We start from the raw sequence: 27,313 nt of genomic DNA, 5'->3' as shown, positions 1-27,313 counted from the left end.
TGTGAATAGAGATGAGAAAATTTATTCACCCTGGTCCAGAGGTCAAGTCAGTACTCCATGGCCACTGGATAGGAGACCTGTGAACCGCCTCCTATCTGCCATCATCAGCAGCTACTTTTCAAGAGCCGACTTGGGCAACGTTGTGTGTGCGTCACATTCAGCAATACCAGGCCAGATAATCAAAAGAGGAATGATAGCAGGTAGGAGGCAACTTGAAGGCCTCCAGTCTAGGGGTCATGGAGTACTGACCTGGCTGACGGACCAGGGTCCTGCAAATTTATTCGCTCATCTCTACATGTGAGTCCAAATAGATAATGGATGTCCCAATGTAAATAAATGATGCACGTTCATGGAATATAGAAGTATGTGTATGTTCTTCCTAATACATTAATATGTACAATATGGGTTTCTTTAATTCCTGGACACAACTCCAATGGTAACAACATTATAACTAGAAGTGTTCCAAAAAGAATGGAAATATATAATTTCTTAAATATTTTACTTGGTCATATCATGTAAAGCCCTTCAATGTGATATGCAAGAAAATAAATATCACAAAAAAGAGTTAGAGCCACTCGGACAAATATGACTCTAAAATAACATCAGATGATATCCGAGAGTGGAGTTCAGTGCAGTTTAAAGATTACTTTAAAGGCTAACTCTATTTGCCTTTTTTAGGAGAGCTTGTAGTGATCAACTAAAAAAAAACTTTTAGGAAAACCATCTCATTGTGTAAATTTCAGTTTCGAATCTAAAAATATTGCTCCAAGCGGTTTATTAGCTTCATTCACTCGCTAGTCGCTCAAACTTTTCCATATATGACAGAGTTGGAGTAGACTTTAATTACTGAAGCCCTTTACTTTCTCCATGCTGAGAGATAGGTTGGTACATAGATAACAATACATCATATGTGATGTTTGGCCAGGGTGCTAGTAAAGTTTTTCTTGAAGTTGTATTAAATAGGGTTTTTCCACTTTTATGTTTCTATACCTTAATGGTATACTTCTGTTGTGTTGAATACATCTTTATTATTATATATTGACAGGTTCTTTTTTTTGCTGTCTCAATGTAAAGAGTATACAGTCATGGCCAAAAGTTTTGAGAATGACACCAAAATTATATTTTGACATGATCTGCTGGCCTCTGGTTTTTATTAGTGTTTGTCTGACGTTTATATCACATACAGAAATATAATTGCAATCATATTATGAGTACCAATAGGTTATATTGACAGTTAGAATGAGTTAATGCAGCAAGTCAATATTTGCAGTGTTGCTCCTTCTTCTTGAAGACCTCTGAAATTCTCCCTGGCATGCTCCCAATCAACTTTTGTACCAAATCCTGACTGATAGCAGTCCATTCTTGCATAATCAATGCTTGCATTTTGCCAGAATTTGTCGGTTTTTGTTTGTCCACCCGTCTCTTGATGATTGACCACAAGTTCTCAATGGGATTAAGATCTGGGGAGTTTCCAGGCCATGGACCCAAAATCTCTATGTTTTGTTCCATGAGCCATTTAGTTATCACCTTTGCTTTATGGCAAGGTGCTCCATCATGCTGGAAAAGGCATTGTTGGGTGCCAAACTGCTCTTGGACGGTTGGGAGAAGTTGCTCTTGGAGGACATTCTGGTACCATTCTTTATTCATGGCTGTGTTTTTAGGCAAGACTGTCAGTGAGTCGATTCCCTTGGCTGAGAAGCAACCCCACACATGAATGGTTTCAGGATGCTTTACAGTTGGCATGAGACAAGACTGGTGGTAGCGCTCACCTCTTCTTCTCCGAATAAGCTGTTTTCCAGATGTCCCAAACAATCGAAAAGGGGATTCATCAGAGATCAATGACTTTGCCCCAGTCCTCAGCAGTCCACTCCCTGTACCTTTTGCAGAATATCAGTCGGTCCCTGATGTTTTTTTCTGGAGAGAAGTGGCTTCTTTGCTGCCCTTCTTGAAACCAGCCCTTGCTCAAAGAGTCTCCGCCTCACAGTGTGTGCAGAAGCACTCACACCAGCCTGCTGCCATTCCTGAGCAAGCTCGGCACTGCTGGTAGTCCGATCCCGCAGCTGAAACAGTTTTAAGATACGGTCCTGGCGTTTGCTGGTCTTTCTTGGGCGCCCTGGAGCCTTTTTGACAACAATGGAAGCTCTCTCCTTGAAGTTCTTGATGATGCGATAGATTGTTGACTGAGGTGCAATCTTTGTAGCTGCGATACTCTTCCCTGTTAGGCCATTTTTGTGCAGTGCAATGATGGCTGCACGTGTTTCTTTAGAGATAACCATGGTTAACTGAAGAGAAACAATGATACCAAGAACCAGCCTCCTTTTAAAGTGTCCAGTGATGTCATTCTTACTTAATCATGACTGATTGATCGCCAGCCCTGTCCTCATCAACACCCACACATGTGTTAATGGATCAATCACTAAAACGATGTTAGCTGCTCCTTTTAAGGCAGGACTGCAATGATGTTGAAATGTGTTTTGGGGGTTAAAGTTCATTTTCTGGGCAAATATTGACTTTGCAAGTACAGTAATTGCTGTTAAGCTGATCACTCTTTGACATTCAGGAGTATATGCAAATTGCCATTACAAAAAATGAAGCAGTAAACTTTGGAAAAATTACTATTTGTCTCATTCTCAATACTTTTGGCCATGACTGTAGACTTTTCACTGAACACAGTCATAGGGTCAGAACGATCTTGGGAGAACTAGTGAGTCCCAGTATGTATATGTACCTTTCTGTATTCCTTTGTTAAAATAATTGTGGAGAGTGCTGCTCTTAAAGGGATCGTCCCATGAGAATTAAGAGAGAACAGAGAGGACACAAAAAAGAACAAAGCTATGGTGCAGAGGGACAAATTGGCTAAAATGGGTGAAAAACAAAATATTCAATTAAAATGATGTTTTTGGGATTAATAGGATTGGTTTCATGATTTATAACATTCATATGAAACTATAGAAATGCACCCCGCAAAAAGTATGGTACCAAAATGCAGTAATGTTCACCGCTCACATACAATTTTTCAAATTGAAGAATAAAGAAAGACATAAAGATAATAGAGGTACATGTCAATAATTAATGTATAAAAATTACATTAGGTTACCACATAGTAAATGATATAAACACCCCACAAAACAATTATGTAAAGCAAAAACAAGGTGTATGGTTACAAAAACTCACAGTATACCGTATGTAAGAAATCAAGTCAGTGGTGATCAGCCCCCCACCCCACTTACCACCTTCCTCAGGCAGCTGCTAACATATCCATGTGGTTTCTGCCCTACATAATTGTTATGTAGAGTCTCTAGATGTTTTATTATGTGATAACAATCGTTATTATTTGGTGTATTTAGTCTTTGATATCGTTCTTTACTGCTTTCTTAGCATATTTTAAGTTTTACCTATATATAAGTTTGTGTTTTGCTTTTTTGCTCATTATATTTTGCCCTGTAGTTTTGTGCTTTTTCGGCTGGAATTTATATTTGGAGAGGGTGATCCTAACTTAAAATGTTCATTGTTGTTTATGTTTTTAACTAAGCATATCAACTGTCCCTAATTTTGTAATAATAGAGTTTTTAAAAATATCCTTAGAGTAGATATTTTTGTGTTCCTCTGCTCTAACCTCATACCCTTTCTTTGTTGTTTTGTTTGATGCATTTATGATTTATGTACAGAAAGCTTTTTTTTTTTTAGTTTGTAGGATAACCCACTTAAACATGGCATAATAATAATAAAATAATCTAAACTTAATTGAAGAACATACTTTATGATTGAAGGGCATGGGTAAGTAGTTGCTGTTGTCTTCAAGATTCAAAATTAGGTTACTATAGATAATTGAAATCAATAAAATGGCTTCTTTGGACCTAACAATTCACTTAAAGGGAACCTATCACCACGTTTTCCCCATATAAATTATGGCCGCCACCATTAAGGCCTCTTTTAGAGCATAGTATAAATCTGCAAAAAAGTCTCCAATCCAGTAAGCAGATCCCAAAAAAGAGCTTTCATTGTACTCACAGACGACGCGGTCCTGCCCGACAGGCGTCACTTGTCTTGATCCGGTGCCTCCTCTCTTCTTACTATTCCCATCCTCATTCCCTGCTTTGTGAGCATGACGTGTCCTACGTCATCCACACAGTGTTCCCCAATCACACTCTTGCGCAAGCATATTTCTCTCTGCCATGCCAAGTACAGAGCAAAGTACTGTAGTGCGCATGCACCGACTTTACGTCCGGGTCATCGGTGCTCTTTGGCCTCTCCCAGTGCATGCGCACTACAGTACTTTGCTATGTCCTCGTTACGACAGAGAGAAGTGTGCTTGCGCAGGAGTGCAATGTGGACATAGTGTGGATGACGTAGGACACATCATCCACATGAAGCAGGAAAGGTGGACAGCGATCATAAGAAGAGAGGAGGCGCCAGATCAACACCGAAACGCCCATCGGGCCGGACCGCGCGGTAGGTGAGTATAATAAATGGTAGGTTTTGGAAGCTGCAGACCAGGTTGGGGACTTTTTTAAAGAATTCTAGTATGGTGTAAAATAGGCCTTAATGGTAGTGGCCGTACTTTATATGGGGAAAACCTGGTTACAGGTTCCCTTTAAACCTATGTAAAGATCATTGCATTTGCTTTTTCAAGTTTTAAACCACGGGCTAAAGTGCTGATGAGTAATACGTGATGCCAATCAGAGAACAATTAATATTTGGCTAATGCATAACTTGAGTAATTTTACCACACTGTTCTGCCTCCCATATTAAGTGAACCCTTTAAACCCATGGACCCATAATTTTCAGACAAAATGAAGCATGCCTATGACTTAGCTGAAGCAAACACAAGTTTTACCTGCAATTCTAAATATGGTAAGTTTCCTTTATTTTGATATCCTTCTGGTTGCCAACTATAATAACATATCAAACCCTTAGGATGCGTAAAATAAAGTTGATTTTGATATAAGTAAGCAAAATATAGATCTTCTTTGTCTTGTAAAATGACAAGGGCTTATGGGCTCAGAAATGCACTTAATAAGCCAGAGATTCCTCTGAACCACCATCTTTGCATATCATCGCATAGAAATATTTCACAACTGCATAAGAAATGCTTCAGTAAACTGGTTTCTCCATCAATAACCCAATGGCTGTCCATTCAATAAACTTACCAGTCTGTCAAATTACCATCACCATTTCGGAAAGGATATTTAACATACGGTCACTTTGATCACTTTGGCAAATGATCAATTGTCAATATTTGAAGACTCGAGTTCCAGTATTGGTAAATGATAGCAAAGTATTAATCAATATTCAACTCGAGATAGGCAGTAATCTCCACCAGCTACTGACGTATTCTAGATCACTCATTTCCACTGTTCGATTAAGGACCTACATCTACATGCCTCCCCTTTACACTTTTGCATGTGTCTTCGTGACAGCTTAATTCTGTTTTGGCACAAGATATTAAGATCCAGGATTTTAACCATTTTTGAAGGCATTGCCTGGACTTGTGGTTAAGGTAAGGAGATTGGCAGTGAGTGCTGTGGGGCTCCTCTTGAAAAGGCGCAAAGATGTGATGGAGGAGCCACTGAATTAATATCTGCTGTGGAACAGCGAGCTTGCCCCACCTGCATTTAACAACGATCATCCTCTTCTGTGTCACTTAACTCTCGGGAAGCTATCACAGGTGGCATCCCGCCCTTTCTTCTGCGACGATAGTGACCATTGGGCATTTGCCACCCTGAACGTAAAGGAGCAGCAGCAATGGTGTTAGAACGACCTAGACTGGTGGCCACAGCAACTTCAAATGTGAGTGTGTCCTCAGCTGGGCAGTCTGAGCTCTGCATCTCCTCGTATATGGCCAAATGTGGCTCTGAGATATAGTGCTGAGGAGTTGACTGTGAGCTATGACGCCCCTGGAGGGAGCAGGAAGACTCGCTCAGGCCCGGTTCGCTAGGATAAGGTGGCGTATTGTCGCTGCCATTGCGGGGAGGTGAGCTGTGTTTCTGACGGCGGATTAAAGAAGAAAAGGAAATAAGAGGTCTTGGGGTTGCAGGCACAGAAGGAAGTTGTCGTCGCCCACGTCTTGGGGTGCTGGTGTCAGAAGGAATGCAACTTTCATTCAATGAGTCAAGTATCTGTTAAAAAAAGAATAATTTTAGTAAGCCCAACCAAGTCATTTAATGATTAAAAACAAGATAATGCAACAATTGCAAGATTGTATAATGACAATGCAAAATTAAGATTTAAAGATGCTGTCTAGTAATAGAGAAATGGATCTACTTTTCGCCGGAAAAGCGCCAGCCTTGTTCAATGGTTATGTCTCATTCTGCAGTTCAGTCTCATTTAATAAATTGGGAAGAGCTGCAATACTAGACACAGCACAGGAAAAGATAATGCATTCTTTCTGTCCCATTTCTGCTATTCTTAGAGAACCCTTTAATGAATTTATCTCAAACTTTCTGATATTGAACCTTATTCTTTCATTTAATTTTTCTACACTTATAACCACCTCCGCTATAAAGTCTTAGCATACTTTAAAGAAGCAAAAGACCATAAAGCATTGCATTTTACTAGTTAGTTTATTTGGATTGGATTCAATTAACTTCTTTTTTTTTGCATTCATATGTTCATGTTTTGTAATTGGAAGGTAAGACATGCAATTCAGACAAGAAATCAGAAAGATGGTGATATGACAGATAGGACCTCAACTCATCTAAATAGCAAGAGAACCTATTTCCCAGTCTCATCTTAGAGAATTGGCCATGCACATCCTAGCCAAATATCAATAAAGTAAATATATTGGTTACTGGGACCTTCAAATTGAATTCAAAGATTTCATCAAAAGGGTAATCCCATCTGGAACATTTATGGTATATCAACATGCTCTACACACTTGCTCAGCAAATTTCTAGACTCCCATAGAACTGAATAGAGACATGTGTGTGTAATAGATGTGAGATGTGGACTGGATTGTCGTGTTCTTACCCCTGAAAACACCAATTGTGTCATATGTATAGTGTCCTGCGTCTTTTGTATATATTGTGTCATGTGATGTTTGCCTATGTAATGTGTAGTAAATTATAATGTAGGATGTGATAACTTAAGATAAGTAATGTTGGTGGTCTACAGTATAGGATAGCATAGGGTAAGACATAGATTAGGACTAAGGACATTAGATAGGTAGGATAAGATTATGACTGTAGTTAGGTATTGATGTTAGGATAAGGATAGAGTTAATGCTCAGGACTAGCCCATGGTGGGAGGGGCTTAGTGTTAGGTCAAGTGACTGCTTCCTGTAGATACTGTAGATAGATAGGGACTAGTTATGAGCGAGTATGTTCGGCTAACCCTTTCAGTGAGTATGCTTGGACAAGTATCGAGTATCTTCAGCGTGCTCGATGATATGTTTGAATCACTCCATGTGCATGATTTGCGACTGTTTGACAGCTTCAATACAGGTGAGGAATGCTTAATAAACAAGCATTCCTCACATGTATTAAAGCTTTCAAGCAGTCGCAAATCATGCACACAGGAGTGATTCAAGCATATCATCGAGTACGCTGAAGATACTCGGTACTCGCCCGAGCATACTCGCCGAAAGGGTTAACCGAACATACTCACTCATCACTAATAGGGACAAGTTCGAGTTCAAGTGGGAAGTGTCTGTGTGCAGTGCTACCATTGTGGGTGAGTTACAGCAAAGGAGACTAAGAGACAAGGGAATAGTAAGACCTTGAAATGACGTAAAAGACAGAGTGACCTTCTACCTTAAAGGGATCGTTTGATAGGAAGACATGTCACGAGAAACCCTGCGTTTGCCAAACACAGAAGGTAATGGACCTAAACAGGACTGAGTTTGTGGGACTAGTGGGTGGTCCCGAGCGGTATATCCAGGGCGCTAGTAGTGTAAGAAATAGAAAGCGAAACCACTCAGCAGTTAGAGAGGCTTGCTGATCAGGACTGTAGCGACAAGCTAGGCTGTGACAAAGTAGGGCAAAACAGTGTGCTTCACCGGCTCTGGAGTAGACTACAGTGGAATGATACAATGTGTGTGAAAATGTTTTACAGTGTGAGAAAAACTTCAATAAGACATTGTACCGGCCACCCCTTCTACAAAACTTTTACCAAGTTATCATTCAGTAAAGACTGAAAGAATGGAAGTCCCCTTTATTGAACACTGAAACCCATGGTCCCAGCCGACCAACACAATCTGCTACAGGCGGCCTGCATGGGCGCAAGGCCTTTACAGCACCAACACCCAGCCAGAACCTACTCTTTCATGTAGCGCGCTGGGCCATAACAGAAGAAGACAAGTGCTTCACCCACGGCTATTGCCCCATTACGCCCCACATGTGTGTGGCCACCTGTCCACTTCCAGTGGTGCAAGACAGGGCCCTTTCATGGAAGTGCAAAAAGGGATGTTCTCAAGATAGGTGCAGTTCCCAGAATTGGAACCTGCTCTGAATGGATTTTTATGGCATGTCCTGTGTATAAATGTTCAAGATTGGATTAACTCTTTAACTGAGAGGTACACGTACCATCACCTCTTGATTGCATCTTTTATAAACCAGTTTCGCATGACTGAAATTCACAATCCAAGTAAGAGCCACAATTTCTGGGCTAGCCGCGGATCTCCTGACCCAAACTCAACAACTTTATAGAGTATATGCTTATGAAACTGTTGAGTTTGGGTCAAGAGATCCACAGCTGACCTGGAAATTGTGGTTAGAACCCAGACTGTGAATTACATACTTATGAAACCAGCCATACTCATAAGTAGTCAGTCAGTCATAAGTAATCAGTCATAAATGTGAATTGTATGGGTCCTGGACCTGGCATCCCAATAGGCCTTATGAGTAGTGTTGAGCTAATTTGTTCGGCATTTCAAATTTGGGTTCGCGTTCGGGGTTCCGGCTTGTTCGCACCAAAAACTCGGCTCCGCCCATGAACATCCCTGATTTGCCACGCTGTCATGCAGATGTTATCTGCATGACAGCATGGCAAATCAGGGATGTTCGCGGACGGAGCAGATTTTTTACGTGAACAAGACGGAACCCCGAACACGAACCCGTATTTGAAATGCCGAACAAATTCGCTCAACACTACTCATAAGGCCAATTGGGATGCCAGGTCCAGGACCCATACAATTCACATTTATGACTGATTTTATGAATAGTCCGATTCACACATGATAAAAATCTCTTCCTGTAAAATCCCTTTGAAGAGTGATCATCACAGATCACAGTGATCTTATTCTTACCTGCACACTGCTATGGGTATGACCAGGTGACAGCTGGTGATCCCTATGCTCACATGCCTGTGGATTTCTTTCCTCTGAGTTGCAACGTGATAGATCAGGTGATAAAAGGTGCTTTCGTTCCTTAGAACGACCCCTTTCTCTTCCTCCTGAACGGTGGGAGTCTAATCGATGACCTACAAGATACAAAAAGTTACTTAGAAAGGCTTTTCTCTTAAAGGGGTTGTTCACTTCTCAGATGAACCCTTCTCAATCACTGTTTGCCCCAAGTAAAATAATAACACTTATACTCTGTTTCGGGGCTGGCACTGTTCCAGTGGAGTCGGCATTGGCTCTTGTGTCATTATTATGTCACACGATCCTTGCAGCCAATCAGCACTCTTCACTCTGCCTTCCTTTGTACTTAACTGAGCTCAGGCTGCTCTCTCACTTTCTCCGGATGTCTGATTTGTCTGAAGGAAGGGATAGTGCAGTGGATGCTCATTAGCTGCAGGGATTACATGACATAATAATGTCACGAAAGCACCGGGAGAGCCAGTGTCAACATCGCCAGCATCGGAGGAGAGTATAGGTGATATTATTTTACTTGGGGGGGGGAAACTTAGTAAATGAGAAGGGATTATCCGCGTAGTGGATTACCCCTTTAAAGCCTATAGATATAGATGAAAAAAATGTATCCAACGCAGTTTAAAGCCTATAGATATTGATGAAAACAATGTATCCAATGCAATGAACCATCAATATTACTCTTTGACTATCCATAAAGTTGGGAGTTACAAGATGCTGCAGACTTTGTGATCATACCCTTGGGGTACCTTAATATAATTTATTTGAGTAAAAGATGCTTGCTTAAGAAATGAAGAGGAAAAACTGTGTAAAGGGGCTAAATATCAGGCCAGGTTCACATGCCGTGTGACATTTTGTTTTTCATGGGCTTTTTTTTAGAGGATTACAGTAAGTTATGTGATTTTTTTTGTCAATGCACTGGCTTCTTCAGCTGTCCCCACTTCTGCAGAGGAACTGAAGTCCCTCTTGATCAACATGTTAGGCTATAGGTTGAACTCGATGGATGTAAAGGGGTATTCCCATCTCCAAGATCCTATCCCAAAATGTAGTAGGTGTAATAATAATAATATTAGCAAATACCTCCAATTAGAAATGTAGTATAGTTCCTCTGATTCACTATGTTTCTTGCCCCATGTGCAGGCATTTCAGCAGCTTAGATATCCATGGATATGACCACTAACAGATAACTGTCACTATATCAGTGGCCATAACTATGGATACCTAAGCTACTGCAATGCCCTGCACATGGGGTAAGTGACACAGCTAAACTGAAAAACGATGCTACATTTCTAATTGGAAGTGGGAATACCGCTTAAAGTCTAACCTCAACCTTAAACTATGAAACTACATAGGACCTCAACCTTAAACTATGAAACTACATAGGAAGCAGTAATGTGAATAAGTCACATGTCACCATCTTTAATCATAGGAACATTGACATCGCTGGCTCAATACAACAGTATCATATGCCCTTCATATTTTTCGGCTATACAATAGTCATCCTCTTTAAAGAGAATCTGTCAGGCCTTCTATGCTTTATAAGTAAGGTTAACACCATAAAGTTTTCTACATGTTCATATAAAAAAATGTTTTTAAGCTGCTCGTATGGGAACCTTGTAAGTCCTGCTTTCTTGCCCACACAGAATGTTTGACCGCTTTTCTCGTAAGACTAAGCATACAAAGAGACTTGTCATTCACTGTGTGGGTGGTGGAAGCAGAACTCGCAAGCTTTCTGTATATGTTCAGTTGGCATCTGAACAGCTTTTTACATAAAAATTCAATACCTAGTCATAGAAAATTTTATATTCCTGAGTTCAGTGCCACCCCTTTATTTTATGCTGCCCTGAAATATGGAGAACAGAAGACCTGAAGAAGAAATGTTAATAATTGTGAGCAAACAATAATTTCTATTATTTAGGAACATATTGGACTTGAAAAATATATTTTCAGTTGCTATCACAACTCACTCAACTAACTCAAGGATTTTCACATTTAGAGCAAAGCAAATCTTCATGCAATATCTTCTTATACAAATACAGTTTTAAGGTCCCCTTACACCTTGGATAGTGGATGTCCGAATGCTCATGCCTACAGATATCGTTTCCAGCTCATGACACACATACACAATTGGCCGCGGGGAGTAAATTGCTGCCAGATAGAGCATTGTAATTCAATGTGTCCAAGAATTATCTCCCATGACATCTTGTCTCCCTTGACATCTCCCTTAACACATTACATGGTTGGCCCAGTCCCATCAGAAAAGTTGAGTTCCACCAACGTCAATCTACTGGGTATAGAGGACTTAACATGTAATGTAAATTACCAACCTGTATCTGTATTCAACCGATGAGTAGATAGTCTTAAAGAGGCATGGTAGCTGCGACGTTGCTGTTTGTAGCCACTATCTAGACCACTTCTATCTAAAGTGAAGTCTTCTAGCCATGAGCTACGTGCACGCTTGTCTGCTGTCGTGGAGAAGGAACGTCGCATGGAACTGACATCTGCCAGGACCTGCAAAGTCAAAGTGAGCCAAAAAAGGAAGAAAAATATCTCCACATACAAGTTTGGGAACGTATTGGATTGGACAAGAACTTTCAGAAAACTACTGGAGGAGTCTTCCTTGTTGGACATAAAAAATTGGGGAATAGCCTAGTCCAAAGAAGGACCACTAAATTTATATGCCATAATGGCAGCTGCTGCAGACTTCTTTGTTCAAATCATTTTAAAATACAAAGAGAGAGAGAGCGCAAAGCCCAATAGGGTTACACCTGTAGGCATAGGGGATAATAGTAAAAAGGTGGTTCTCACCTGGTTTGGTTGTGTGAGGACACAACTACCATCACGTATAAAAGGCAGCTGCAGCGGATCTCCAATAGGTGTCCCACAGGACCAGAATAAATCCAAAGGCGGTGTAGGTAGAGATATACGTCCGCGCCGCTGAAAAATCCTCAAATCAGGAATATATAATAAAATCCTTGTTTATTGGTAAATGCCTAATCGTTTCTGGGTGTTCCACACAGATATCCTTAAACTGGAACATGACATGACTCTCCACCTGCAGAGCCGCCACCAGACATATATCTCTACCTACACCGCCTTTGGATTTATTCAAATCATTTTGACAGAGGTCATATTAAAACAACTATTAAGATATACAGAGTACAAGGCTGCAGAAAATTTCATAGAACAAATCTTAAGAAATACTGCTCAGTGACAGGAGAAAAACTTAAATGAAATAAGGGGAAAGGCTTAGTGCAATAAAGAGTTCAACATTATTGCATATTCATTTTTCAGTGATAAAAAGGGGCTCTATATAAAGTTTTAGAAACTTTATGTATAATAGGTGCAATTATGTTGCTCAATTGTTTTTGTGTTGATGGGCAGAATCACACATTTGTGAAACATGGACCATTCTCACATCGGAACACCTGACCCAACCGCCAGGTCTCCCAACCTGGGCTTACTGTTTGATAAACATATATTAAGGAGTTAGTTCAGGCCAGGAGACCAAGTGGTTGGGTCAGGTCTTCATGTGTGAGAATGGTCCATGTTTCATGGATGTGTAAATCCGGCCTTAGTATTATCTAATGTACATGATGCATAGAGCCCATATGGTGGCTCATAAACCTCCCAACATGTTGCGAAACCTTGCACACTTTGTGGGCTGGTACCTTCATGGGAAGCAATAATCAGAATTAATAAGCAAATACCCATAGATAATATTGCCTCTAAGTGAGAATACTTATAAAATCCAGTGTGTGATGGAAGCTTTTATATAGATTTATAAGAAACAAAAAGCCTTAAGAGTGAAATTAGGAATTTTTGGGGGCACAGTATGGACCCCATGGGTTCTGTCTTGTGGAACTGTGCAATCTAAATCCATAATATGGTAATGTGCATATGAGTGAGGGGGATAAAGAGAGTATTATATACCCATTAATTAAATAAAAAGTTAAATAAATTATACAATTATTTTATTAAATACCCATCATATTAAACGATAATTAAAGAGGAACTGCCAACAATTTACCTATATGCAAAAACATCCTATTACAAGAGAATGTTTTTCAAACATTTCTGAAAAGAAATCCAAAACTATTCTACTATTTTACTTGAAGCCAAATATTTTTAATGATTTTCATAAAAAAGAACAAAATATTTTTTAGTGACGGTAGTTCCCCACTAATTATATAAGTATAAAATAAACTATTCTTGATAAAGAGCAAAAAAAAAAGCATAACAGTTTCGTAAAAAATGGAGAAAACAAACTCAGGGAAACAAACAGAAGTACAAAACAACGGAAAGAAGCAAAGCAAACCCCTTGAAAACAAATGAAACGATAATCCAATAATTCAACGAAAGAGCAAATAGACAAACAGGAAAAGCAACAGACCATGTAGCCGGTATACGGTGGAAAGTTCTTACGGTAGATTGTCACCTGCCTAATGATACGTTAGATATTGTGACTTGAGTGGGTAACTTGCTAATTAGTAGAGAAACATTTGTGGTTGAAAATGGAAGGATTGTGTTGGTGCATTTACCTGGGGGTCCTCTGCCAGACGTGGCATGGAAGATGCTCTCACAGACGCTGGACGTTCCAGCATCTCCACTGGGATGTAGCTGCTTTGGATAGGGAGCTGCTCCCTGCTATACTTTCTAACCTCTGGCTCCTGGAAATAAAGATACAGCCAGCTCGTGGGACCAGCTTTCCATTTCACATATTGTTCCGTCACCTGGTAGCACAATGATTTCCCTGCCGGTAGACCGCCACCCACTCCAGGGTCAGTGCCAGACGTTCCATTATACAAGTCACTAGCTAATATAGCCTCCGGCACATTGTTACTGTATGCACCAAGAGCATTTAAGAAGCAGGAACAATTTATAAATACGTTTTAATTCTAATTGTCCACTGCAGTGAGCTGGAGAACGCTCAGATATGTTGTCCACGATCATGGTATAACTAGGGAAAGGAGATCTACAGACCAGCAATAAACTTAGTGAATAATTTTAAAATGGAATACAGTGTTTTTAAGCATTATTGTATAAGGGTAATTTCATGTCACTGTATAATTTAATTTAATTTTTCTCCTGTTCTTTTCTGATATGTATATTATATGTATATATAAGCTCGGAGTTCAGGTTTTAGCAGGCGGGCACATGACCACAAGTATGCAATTTGCATACACACAGTCACATGCCGACTAGACATGCGGGTCCTCGATCAATACAAGTGAACTGAGCGTGGCCAGACAAGGCTAGTTGGATTGTGGCTGGAAGCATGAAAATCACATACTTGCAGTCACATGACTGCCCGCTCACAGTGCCAGCACCTGAGAATCCTAATAGAGTGACTGTAGACTTGAACCCCAAACCAGGACAATCTATAGGATGGTGTCTGGAGGGACTGTTATTGAAACCTATTTCAGTTTTGATTGACTATTTTAAGGGGTATGTCCACATTCAGTTACTATTTATCAATTCATATAAAGAACTAGTCTATATACATAGTATTACTTATCTTGTGGTGATCCTGAGTACAGTTGGCAGGGGCAAAACTATTGTGGGTGCAGGGTTTGCAGTCACACCTTGGCCCTTGAGCCTTAGGGGGGGCCTAAAAAATCTCTTTGGCCGGTTTAAGAAAGCCGGTTTAATATTTTTAAAGATCCACACAAACACAATAATTTGGGGCTCTGTTGGAGATTTTGCATAGGGGAACACCAGCTTCAAGTTAAGCCAGTTTTTATTAATGTCCACAGTTTTGCAGGACTGAAACTGGAAATCTCCCAAAATTCTTTGCTGGCACAATATCTGAATTGCTTTCCAGTGCTTTATAGGAGCTCAGCTCCTCGGGGGCGGGTCTGATGACAAACTTTCTTTTCTGTTTCCAACAACAACCAACACAATTAGTTCAGCACTTTAATATCAGCTGTAATTCAGAATCAGTACAAGATAATACATGTATGTGATGGACATACATTGTGCCCCTGTAATCTTTAGAATGTAACCGCACACCCAATTTCACTTGGAATATGGATGATTTATTTATTCTTTTTGCAGGATGGAGTTAATATTAGGCAGAGAAAATTTAAAAACGGATTATTCAGCTATTTTGACATGGGTTTTCAAAGTAAGTACAATGGCCTCATCAAGTCAAAGATCTATTAAATAATGCATATAGTTTGTATTGTGAAATCTGGTTACAAATCCAGTTCAATATGAGTTAAAACTGTGATTGCATTTATTGATTACATGTAGTAGATTGACATAGCTGGCAGTCTATTAATAATAATAAATCGCTCTCAATGTAAAGAAATTTAGAAAATTGGATAATTAGTGCTATGCTAAATACAACAAACTGGTTGTCTATTATTTTTACTGACATCTCTGGGGAAACTTTGTCAACAGATAGTATGGGATGGATTTTTTTTTTCTTATTTTTGCTATTATTTCTCCATCAGTCTAAGATTGGGACATGGAGATGGGTTAGGTAGAGGTGGGATACTTTATTATTGTAAAATTGGTGCAATTGATGACTTATCTTGGCTATAATTTGTACTAATTTTAATAAGGATGTATTTTAAGCAAAACATAATAAATGGATATTAAAGAATGCAATGGGAATTTCTATGTGGTAGTTGTATTTCTGCCCTGTAGGTAGAATCGTTCTGTATGTGCATGGAGGCACTGAACAAAATGCTTGAGACTTGAAGACACACAGTGCAATGACACTGCAACAGTGACGAAACTTTAGCGCTGTTGCCCTAAGGTGTGGACAATGCTGTACACTGCAGTGACCAGGCAGAATCAATGAGCTGACAACATGTTTCACATTATGAGACTTAAGATACTTCCATTCTTGTTGCAGACAGGATGGCATCTATGTACCAGGTGATAACATACTGGTGACAAAACATCTGGCACCAAACACATTAACATACTGCAGATTGCTGAATGGGCACATCTCATGAGATTTCCATGTGGCAAGTTTGGCATAATCTCGAAACACAATTAAAATGTTGTTCATGCAAGATGCAAAACAAGACGCTTCACATATAAGCAATATACCTGTAACCTGTCATTATTAAAGAAATGACAATAATTATACAATTATAGGGAACCTATCAGCTGATTCATGAAGCGCAAAGCACTGGGGCCGAGTTGACTAGTCCAAGGAGCAGATCCCATCTGGCTTCTCCCTGCCCATTCACATAGGTCTCTCCCTGTATGAGTATATAGCAAGGGAAAGACCTGTCAGTCAAGCCGAACAAGAGGGAAGAGTCAGACAGGGACATACCTCTTTGACTAGTCACCTTGTTGCTGGCCGCACATTCAACTAAGTTGAATTCTCCAAATCATGCTGCCCATGGTTCTGGGAGTGGAGGGGTGAAAGTGCTGTGAGGAAGGAACACTTGATCATCTACATCTCATTTATGGACAATTAAAAGAATATCCCAAAACCCCCAACAACATGATTAATCCCTACTTCTAACACACATTACAATATTTCCCCATGTCCTTACTTGTTTTGTTATGATTGATTTTGTTATATATATTTTTTTAAGGGCAGAGATCTATCTACTTTTCTTATATATAGTTCCAAATTATTGGTTTCTAATTCAAAAGACTATGTAGTGCTCACACTGTATATATGGAGGCTATGTGGGGGGCTCATCCTGTATATTGGAGGCCATGTGGGGGCCTATGCTGTATGTAGGGAGGCTATGTGGGAGCTCCCACTGTCTATAGGGAGGCTATGTGGTGCTCACAGTGTATATAGGAGGTTATGTGGGGCTCACACTCTATATAGGAGTCTATGTGGGCCTCACGCTGTATATAGGAGTCTATGTGGGGCTCATGTTGTACATAGGAGGCTATGTGGGGCTCACAGTGTATATAGGAGTCTATGTGGGGTTAATACTGTATATTGGAGGCTTTGTGGGGGCTCCCACTGTATGTAGGGAGGCTATGTGGGGCTCATGCTGTATCTAGGAGGCTATGTGGGGCTCACAGTGTATATAGGAGACTATGTGGTGCTCACACTGTATATAAGAGGTTATGTGGAGATAATACTGTATATAGCAGGCTATGTGGGGCCCACACTGTATATAGGAGTCTATGTGGGGTTCATGCTGTACATAGGTGTCTATGTGGGGGTTCATACTGTATATAGGAGGCTATGTGGGGCTCATACTGAAAGTAGGAGGCTACAGTATGTGGGGGCTCAATAATGTATATAGGAGGCTATATGAGAACTCATATTTTTTAAAGAGGGGCTATATGGGGGCTCATACTGTATAAAGGCAGCTATGTTGGAGCTCAGGTTGTCTATTGGAGGCTATGTGGGGGCTTATACTATATATCGGGGCTGTGTGCAGGCTCATATGGTATATAGGGGATGTCAGTATACTTATTTCTGCTTAATATTAAGTGATACAATTAATATAAATAATTATAAATAATATGTTAATATTAACATTGAGCAGAATTAATTTCAGCCTTTTGGTTCGGCCCTCCACAATAGTCATGGTCTTTCATGTGGCCCCTTGGGAAAATTAATTGCCCACCCCTGCAATTTGCAATTATGGTGAGTTTGTTGGTCATGCTTAGCCACGTCACTAGTGATGAGCGAGCATACTGGCAAGTACTCGGTACTCGCCCGAGCATCTCAGTACTCGAGATGCTCGGAGCTCGCCGAGTACTTGTGAGATGCTTGGGCGGATGCTCAGGTCCCCTCCCTACATGTTTGGAGCTCTTTAGATGACAGGCAATTAGTGTTGAGCGAACATGCTCGACACTGCTCGGTACTCGCCCGAGCATCACGCTACTCGGGATGTTCGGCGAGCACCGAGCATTTCCGGGTTACTCGGGCGGGAGCTCGGGTCTCCGCCCTGCATGTTTGGCGCTCTTTAGAGTGCCAATCAACATGCAGGGATTGCCTGCCACTCACTGTAATGCCGCAGCCATGGTGGTTGTGACATTACAGTGATTGGCTGGCCGCACAGCGTCATCAGGTCTATATCAGACCTAGCGCCGCCATGCTCATCACAGTCACTCCGGAATCAGGCAGAGTAGGGAGAGGTGCTGCTGAGCTAGGGAGAGATTTGCTTGTGTATTAGGTAGTGTAGGGAGAAAAACTGTACATTACACATATCCATCTTAACAAACAGTCCTTCTGAGGACTAATCCATCTGCAGAGATATCAGGCAGGCAGTGTATATAGGTAGGCAGGCTGGGTATATAGCAGACTGCAGTGCACATAGCGCAAGAGGCTCCATTTCAATTCTGCCTTCTGCTGCTGTTAGATATTTCTAGACAAAGGTCCAGGTCACAGGGGCCAGGAATACTTTTTTTTGGATCTTAATCCTCATTATTTGCTTAAAAAGCAATCCAGAGAACACCGTTTTTCTACGTCATTTGCTTGTTGGCACTGCAGAATACAGCCACAACCTTTCCATATTACAGCACTAAAAATCCAGCTATGTAAAACAGCGTTTTCTCTGTCACACGGATCACATATATGTTTTCAGAAAATACTGCCATGTCTGGCCTCCATTAAAAATTTGTTTCAGTGTGACAGTGAAGCAACTGACACCAGTTTGCTGTTCAAACTAGTTACCTACAGGCTAGCTATTTAAAACTGTGGTTTCTCCGTCACATGGATCACATGTACGTTTTCAGAAAATACTGCCATTTTTGGCCTCCATTCAAATTTTTTTCACTGTGTCAGCGAAGTTTTTGACATCGGTTTACTGTTCTAAATAGTTACCTGCAGGCCAGGTATTTATAACTGTGTTTTCTCCGTCACACAGATCACATATACCTTTTCAGAAAATAGTGCCATTTCTGGCCTCCATTAAAAAAAATTTTCAGTGTGTCAGTGAAGCAATTCACAGCAGTTTGCTGTTCAAACTACTTACCTACAAGCCAGGTATTTAAAACTGTGTTTTCTCCGTCACATGGCTCACATATAAGTTCGCTCCAAATTCAGTCATTTGTAGTGAGCGTGGAAGATATTGTCCTCCATTTAAAATGGGCAAGGCACGTGGCAAGGGACGGGGAACTGGACGTGATCGTAATGGTGCATGCAGAGGCCGAGGACAAGGCCGTGGGCAAGCTGAAATTGTGCCACAACAAACACCCACATCTTATGGCCCGACCTTCCTGTCCCAATTCCTAGGGAACCGCAGCACACCACTATTGAACCCAGAGCAGTGTCAAAACGTTGTTGGTTGGATAGCGGATAATGCTTCCAGTCACTTAGCTGCGGATCTGCTTGTTAAAGTACGCCGCCTGTGTGCCCATTTTAGAAAGTCACCTACAGCTTCTGACTCACCCCCTGGGCCTTGGGGCACTCGGAACCGGGCTTCAGCGTGATGATGAGGGTAGTAGTGGCAACCCGGTCCGTGGCTCAGGGTGGTCAGGCCAGTGGTAGTCTACTATGTGCTTTGTAATGTCCGACTACGCCACCCGTGGATTGCGGTCAGGGCTAACCGCCGCTGCAGTGCAGACCGCTGAGGCTGGTGTTGTGGGTGCAGTAGGAAATGGTATGACTCCCCACGGGAGGAGTGTAGCCTCAGGGCAGCGAGGGGTAGATGGTGGGGGTTGTGGTGCAGGGAGTCCCAGTACCGTTAGTGCTGGCGATGTAAGAAGCACAAAGACAACGTGTTGCAGTCCAGGGTCTTTTACTCACAGTTCGTATACTCCAAGCCACTTCTGTACAGGTAGTGACTGCCCAAGCCGTGCTGCGTCCACCAGGTGAGGGGCTCGGTCAACTCCCAGGCAATTCAGGAGCATGGTACAGGACCCCTTTCTGTCCTTTCTCTGGCTCGTGCCCCACCAGTGACCAAACTTCTGTCCAGCTGCTGCGGATTTATGCGGGCAAACGTGGGCCCCGTTTCCCGCTATCCTATATGGTGCCTTCCTAGCAGGTTTAGTGAGGGGTCGCACCAATATATGATCACGACCTCCGGTTCTTGGCTGAGGATTATTTGCCTCCACCAACTTGGGATCCGGTACCCTTTCCTTGCCTGACCCGTCACACGTAATTTCCTGGGTCCTTAGGGTCCCTTCTTTCTTCGTGTTCCTGGGCCTTTCTCTTCGGTTCCTTTCTCTTTCTGTTCCGTTCCTTTCCTTCTCTCCTTCCCGCCCGGCCCGTGTCCCTAGGCCTGGCTCTGGAGCAGAACTCCAGCGGAGCCTCTGCTCCCCTCCTCCTCCACTCTCACTTCCTCCTCACAGACTCCACTTCTCTCCTCTCTGTCTGAGCCCACGTGACCTGCAACCAATGAGCTCCTTCCTATGCCCAGGAACCAACCCCTATCTGCTCCCACATCACTAGGGTTCCCCCCCTCCCCACTCCAGCCAGGGACATAGTCGTGCCTGCATACTAATGGGAGCACCGTAGAGCAGTCCCCCGGAAATGAGGAGTGTATATGTGTGCAGCTAACTGAGCCCTGGTCCATACTCCATCCTTACCCGGGAGTGGAATGCCACACCTCTGGTTGAGGTGCAATACCCCTGTAGCGGCCGAACCCTCGGGGCGCTACATTCCCCCCTGGTAAACCACAGCACGTCCTCGGGCTGGAAAAGAGTAAAGACATTTGATTACAAGACATGCACAACTTTTTCAAAACTTTTCACATTAGAAAATGGAAGACATTGTTCAATTCCCTTTATGGGAAACACTTTTCTTTGTCATTGTTAATACTACCGGAACTCTTTTGTCATATAAAACATTCTCTTTATCATATAGCAGCATATAAAACTCTTCATATAAAACATTTCTAAGTAAAACATATTCTTGGGTACTGGCCGCGGTGCAACTTGCGACCAGGTGTTCATTCTTCTTAAAGGTGCAACACTCCAGCAAACCTGTCTTGAGGTAGATGTTGCAGTTTTTTTATAAAACCAATAGGGGGCGCTTTAGGAAGCGCAACTATTTACAGGGGCAGCCGTTCTCAGTCCTCGGCCAGTTTTAGAAAGGGGATGGCTGCTCTCAGTCCTCAGCCAGGTTAAGGAAAAGGGGAGGATGTTCTCAGTCCTCAGCCAGGTAACTTGGGGAAGGGGACAACTTTAGCAGGTAACAGTCCCATAACAGTCCCAACGGGGACCACACTCAAATCTGAAACAGTCCCATGTACTCTGTCGGGTAACTATATACAATGGTATGCCACTGTTCACTGGTAGCGATACCCTCCAGCCGCGCCTTGCTCCTCATGGTCACGATCTTCAGACCCGTCCGGGTCATCTTGGTACTCGGGGTCTGAGTAGTACTGTTCCTCCTCCTCTACTACTCTATGGACGTGGAGGGCGTACCACCCCTTCACGCCCTGGTGTCGGGTGTAGGACACCACATCTCCTGGATACAAATCCCGTCCACGATGACCCTCCGGCAGGTGGCTTTCTACGTCCCTTCGGGTCACGAACACATCACTGATCGTGTCCGGGTCCCTGATGAATCCCCAGCCGTGCTCCATTTGAAATTTTATGACAGTCCCGGTGGCTCAGGGACTGCGGGCGGCTCGGGGGTCTCGCCGGGTTCGCATCTTTTGTTCTGCGCTTCGGGCCTATAGCTGCTCTTGCCGGACACGCCGTTCCCGCTGCTCCCTCTCGAACATCGCCAACTGTTGGCGACAGGACTCCCGTCGGCGGGCTGCGTCTGCCCGTGTCTCCTGGGTGAACCCCATTAGATTTTCTCCAGTCGGGTCCCACTCAAACTGGGCATCTTCAAGCTGGGGTTGGGAGACTTCCATGGGCTCCGGAGCAGGTATCAGGGGTTCAGGTGGGACTCCGGCCTCCGCGGACAGGCCTCTCCGTAGGCGGGGGTTAACATATCCGGGGGGCCAGATGAAAGGAAGCCCATCCGGACCGGTGTGCTGGGCGAACAAATCCGCGCCCAGGGGTGGTACGGCAGAGGCAGAGGGCGCTGACGGGCAGCAGCGGCGCCCAGGGGCCATAGGCCTTGCGACCAGGCCTGCAGCGGTCTTCTTCTAGTCGCACTCGGGGGTGGCACAGCAGAGGCAGGGGGCGCTGGCGGGGCAGCGGCGCCTGGGGGCACTAGGCCTTGCGACGAGGCCTGTGGTGGTCGGCTTCCGGTCGCGCCCGGGGTTAAAGGGCACGGCGCGGGGCTCGACGGCGGCGTCTACGGCCTGGGGCCTAGTTGGTAGCGGGGGAGGTGTGGCGGCAGCTACGGCTCCCGGGGCTTCGGGTGCCGTGACGGGAGACAGGGACAGGGTTGCGGCCCCTGGACTCGGGTTAAGGACTCCCCCGTTTCCTGCCTCCGCGGCTATGGCCTCCTCCGCGGCGTCGTCTTCAGCCTCCGATCCACTCTCACCGCCCTCGGAGACAGGCGTGCTGCTGGGTGGTGGCGGTGCCTCCTGCTGCTGGGTCATGGTCCGCCGGCCATCTCTTCCTTCCACCCAGCAATCACGTCCCGCTGCGCCCGGACCATCCTCCGGTCCAGCTCCTCCAGCGCAGCCCGCACAGACTCCGGGTCTTCCTTGGGGAGCTGTGCTAGCAGCTCCGTGAAACTGCATGGTGGTTCAACCTGTAGCAGGGCCCTCGCCAAAGTACTGGAGCTGGCTCCTCTCTCCATCTCCGGGTGTGGTCCGGTGAGACTGATCCAAACCACACCCGGCCCCACAGTTTTCTTCTCTTTCCGCCCCCATTGGGGGTGGTCTTGGGGCAGTCTGCTGACAATCACTTTCAGGGGCAGCCCCCCCACCTTGATGGACATCTCCACAGCCGCACTCATGGCTGTTGGGGGTGGGCTCCTTCTTTGGCACCATTCTGGGACCTGGCCCACGATGGGAGGTGGCTTCCTGTTGTCTTTTGGCGTGCACATTATGGCGTCCATTCTTCTGGGGCGGGCGTCATTTTTAATACAGTGAAACAGTCTCTTTTCAGGCGCGCAATACCCGTTTGTGGCGGGTTGGTCACGATCCTGCCGACTACGCCAAAGCTGACTCGCCCCCCTGGGCCTTGGGGCACTCGGAACCGGGCTTCAGCGTGATGATGGGGGTAGTAGTGGCAACCCGGTCCGTGGCTCAGGGTGGTCAGGCCAGTGGTAGTCTACTATGTGCTTTGTAATGTCCGACTATGCCACCCGTGGATTGCGGTCAGGGCTAACTGCCGCTGCAGTGCAGACCGCTGAGGCTGGTGTTGTGGGTGCAGCAGGAAATGGAATGACTCCCCACGGGAGGAGTGTAGCCTCAGGGCAGCGAGGGGTAGATGGTGGGGGTTGTGGTGCAGGGAGTCCCAGTACCGTTAGTGCTGGCGAAGTAAGAAGCACAAAGACAACGTATTGCAGTCCAGGGTCTTTTACTCACAGTTCGTATACTCCAAGCCACTTCTGTACAGGTAGTGACTGCCCAAGCTGTGCTGCGTCCACCAGGTGAGGGGCTCGGTCAACTCCCAGGCAATTCAGGAGCATGGTACAGGACCCCCTTCTGTCCTTTCTCTGGCTCGTGCCCCACCAGTGACCAAACTTCTGTCCAGCTGCCGCGGATTTATGCGGGCAAACGTGGGCCCCGTTTCCCGCTATCCTATATGGTGCCTTCCTAGCAGGTTTAGTGAGGGGTCGCACCAATATATGATCACGACCTCCGGTTCTTGGCTGAGGATTATTTGCCTCCACCAACTTGGGATCCGGTACCCTTTCCTTGCCTGACCCGTCACACGTAATTTCCTGGGTCCTTAGGGTCCCTTCTTCCTTCGTGTTCCTGGGCCTTTCTCTTTGGTTCCTTTCTCTTTCTGTTCCGTTCTTTTCCTTCTCTCCTTCCCGCCCGGCCCGTGTCCCTAGGCCTGGCTCTGGAGCAGAACTCCAGTGGAGCCTCTGCTCCCCTCCTCCTCCACTCTCACTTCCTCCTCACAGACTGCACTTCTCTCCTCACTACTCTCTGTCTGAGCCCAGGTGACCTGCAACCAATGAGCTCCTTCCTATGCCCAGGAACCAACCCCTATCTGCTCCCACATCACTAGGGTCCCCCCCCTCCCCACTCCAGCCAGGGACATAGTCGGTCGTGCCTGCATACTAATGGGAGCACCGTAGAGCTGTCCCCCAGAAATGAGCAGTGTATATGTGTGCAGATAACTGAGCCCTGGTCCATACTCCATCCTTACCCGGGAGTGGAATACCACACCTCTGGTTGAGGTGCAATACCCCTGTAGCGGCCGAACCCTCGGGGCGCTACACTTCCGCCGCCCTTGCCGTATTTCAGCAGCGTTTGCAGCTTCCGGCTCACAGACTGGTGTGTGATGTCCCCACACGTTGGAACTCTACACTGCAGATGTTGGGAAGGATTTGTGAGCAGAAGAGGGCAGTTGTGGAGTACCAGCATCAACAAGGCCGTTGGTATTCAGTTCAGACCCCACACATAAGACCTCAGGAGTGGACATGGATATCAGACATATGTACCATCCTCCAAAACTTGGAGAACTCCACCAAGATGGTGAGCGGCGATGACTCCATAATTAGCGTCACCATCCCTCTTCTCTGTCTTCTGAAACGCTCTCTGCTCACAAACAAACAGGATGCATTGCAGGCGGAGCATGATGAGATGGAGCAAGGAACCATACAGGGTGATTACACACAGCCCAGCCTCATCTCATCCCAACGTGGATTGCGTGACAATGAGGATGAGGAGGAGGAGGAAGAACAGGAGCTAGTTTCATGCGCTATAGACGGTACTACCTGCACAGCTGTCATACCGTCTGTTCAGCGTGGATGGCCAGAGAACAGAGAGGAGGAGGAGAGCATGGTCAGTCATCCTCTTGTCGAGGACACAGAAGTCTTGCCTGTTAGTAGTCTGGCACGCATGGCTGAGTTTATGTTACGCTGCCTTTCACATGACTCTCGCGTTCTCAAAATTTTGGGTGACAGTCATTACTGGTTAGTGACACTTCTAGACCCACGCTACAAACAGAACTTTATATCTCTTATTCCTGAGGCAGACAGGTCTACAAAAATGGGGCTGTACCAGAAGGCCCTTGTTGCGGAACTATTAAAATAATTCCCATCTGAAAACGCTGGCGGCAGAGGGCACACTTCGTTGGACAACCAAGGAGTACAGGCGAGAGGGACACAACTACAATCCAGCAGAGGCAGGGGAACACTGTCAAAGTTCTGGGAGAATTTTCTCAGCCCCTCCCATCGCACAAGCCCTGAGGCGCGGGGTACTCTCACAAGGAGTGCAAAGTTTGGGAAGATGCTGAGGGAGTACCTTGCCGACCGTACCAACGTTCTCCGTGATTCCTCTGTGCCTTATAATTATTGGGTATCCAAGCTGGATACGTGGAATGAACTGGCTCTCTATGCCTTGGAGGTCCTGGCCTGCCCTGCCACCAGCGTTTTATTAGAGCGGGTTTTTAGTGCCGCTGGTGGAATTATAACTGATAAGCGCATCCGCCTGTCAACTGAAAATGCTGACAGGCTGACTCTTATAAAAATGAACAAGGGCTGGATTGGGCCAGACTTCTCAACACCACTGAATGATAGCAGCGTAATATAAACTTAAATCCAGTGTCTTTTCTTGGGAGGTGTATTCCCATGCACCTTTTCACACCCAGACATGGGTATACGCTTCCTGATTTTGGCTATTTGCTCTTGTCCTCCTCCTTCTCCTCATCCTCCACCACCATATCACCAGGGTGACCGTGGTCCATGATGCAACATCCACATAATTTTTTTAAAGGGTGTTTATGATGCCTGTAAAAAAAAAATGTATACAGTAAGTTCATGTATACCCCCCAGGGGTAAATGTTTGTCAGCCCATACACTTAGTGCATGGGCATTACAAGTATAGGAGGCCCACTCTTTTCTAATGGGAACATTTTTTTATGAGGCCCTCCTCCACGTCTCTTCCAAGGGGCATTGGAGTTCCTCCCAATTTTTGGCAGTCCTTGCATTCACTGCATAGGCAAACACAATGGGAGACCCACTTCCTAATAATGGGAACATTGTTTTCAGGAGGCCCTCGGACCTCCACGTCTCTTCCAAGGGGCATTGGAGTGCCTCCAAATGTTTGGCAACCCTTGCATTCACTGCATAGGCCAGCACTATGAGAGACCCACTTCCTAATAATGGGAACATTTTTTCATGAGGCCCTCTATGTCTCTTCCAAGGTGCATTGGAATGCCTCCAAATTTTTGGCAACCTTTGCATTCACTGCATAGGCAAACACAATGAGAGACCCACTTCCTAATAATGGGAACATTGTTTTCAGGAGGCCCTCCTCTAAGTCTCTTCAAAGGAGTATTGGGGAGCATCCAAATTTTCAAAGTGGTATTGGGGTGTGTCCAAATTTTGGCCAGCCCTGCCACTCACTGCATACGCAATAACAGTATAGGAGACCCACTCTATATTAATGGGAACAATAAAACATAGCCGGCTGATGGCTCTCTAAGAATAGTGAGGGCCGACTGCTGGACCTTTAAGAATTGTAAAGGCCGCCTGATGGCCCTATAAAAATAGGCTTTGTGACTTTCAGAGTCCCTCCTTCATAAATGAAACACGATGTGTCTGATGATATCTCACACACCACAATGACCAGATAAGGTTGTAAAATGTTAAAATGACATTTCCTGGTAAATGCATTTGTCACGGTTGAAAGCAATGGAAAAGTGAAAAAACGCATCAAAAACGCTACATGTAAACATAGCCCAAGCTGTGGAGGAGCATTTTTGTTTTTGGTTATTTATTTTGCTTTATATACAAGTCATTACCCTGGAAAGGATGTTCCTTAACATATTTCCCAGGAAAATCCATTTTGGTTTTGCTTTGGTATGTTTCATTGTGAGCCCAATAAAAGTCGCGTAATACCTCTGACAACTTTGTACAACGTTGTTGACAGAAGTGACCAGGGAGTCAGAAATGCTTCCAGGGGTCTTCCCCATGCTGTCCCCATGTCATTTGAGCACTGTTCCCATCGATTTGGGCAATTTTTAGGCCCTCTGTAGACCGCCGGGGGGAGCCGCCAGAAAAATGCTTGAGTTTCCCATAGACTTACATTG

The 27,313-nt window shown here is 44.4% G+C and overlaps 1 protein-coding gene across 6 annotated transcripts in view; it reads right to left on the bottom strand.

Moving 5' to 3' along the window:
* Window positions 1-4,356: 4,356 nt before the first annotated feature.
* The window catches only part of CACNA1E (calcium voltage-gated channel subunit alpha1 E), a 1,192,401-nt gene continuing 1,169,444 nt past the window's right edge, over window positions 4,357-27,313 (bottom strand). For 3 of the 6 annotated variants that reach the window (XM_073643291.1, XM_073643289.1, XM_073643290.1), the window contains 4 exons: window positions 13,849-13,977; window positions 11,635-11,818; window positions 9,245-9,417; window positions 4,357-6,119 (listed from right to left, as the gene is read on the bottom strand). In XM_073643291.1, the coding sequence (XP_073499392.1) occupies window positions 5,616-6,119; window positions 9,245-9,417; window positions 11,635-11,818; window positions 13,849-13,977 (990 nt within the window). In that variant the 3' untranslated portion in view covers window positions 4,357-5,615. The remainder of the gene's footprint in view (window positions 6,120-9,244; window positions 9,418-11,634; window positions 11,819-13,848; window positions 13,978-27,313) is intronic. The other 3 variants (XM_073643293.1, XM_073643292.1, XM_073643294.1) reach the window with 2 other exon arrangements.

The sequence above is a fragment of the Phyllobates terribilis genome, unplaced genomic scaffold (assembly GCF_046119375.1).
Source record: "Phyllobates terribilis strain yellow unplaced genomic scaffold, ASM4611937v1 Scaffold_8__6_contigs__length_399053987, whole genome shotgun sequence".
NCBI lineage: Eukaryota > Metazoa > Chordata > Amphibia > Anura > Dendrobatidae > Phyllobates > Phyllobates terribilis.
This window is presented reverse-complemented; position numbering and strand designations above follow the sequence as displayed.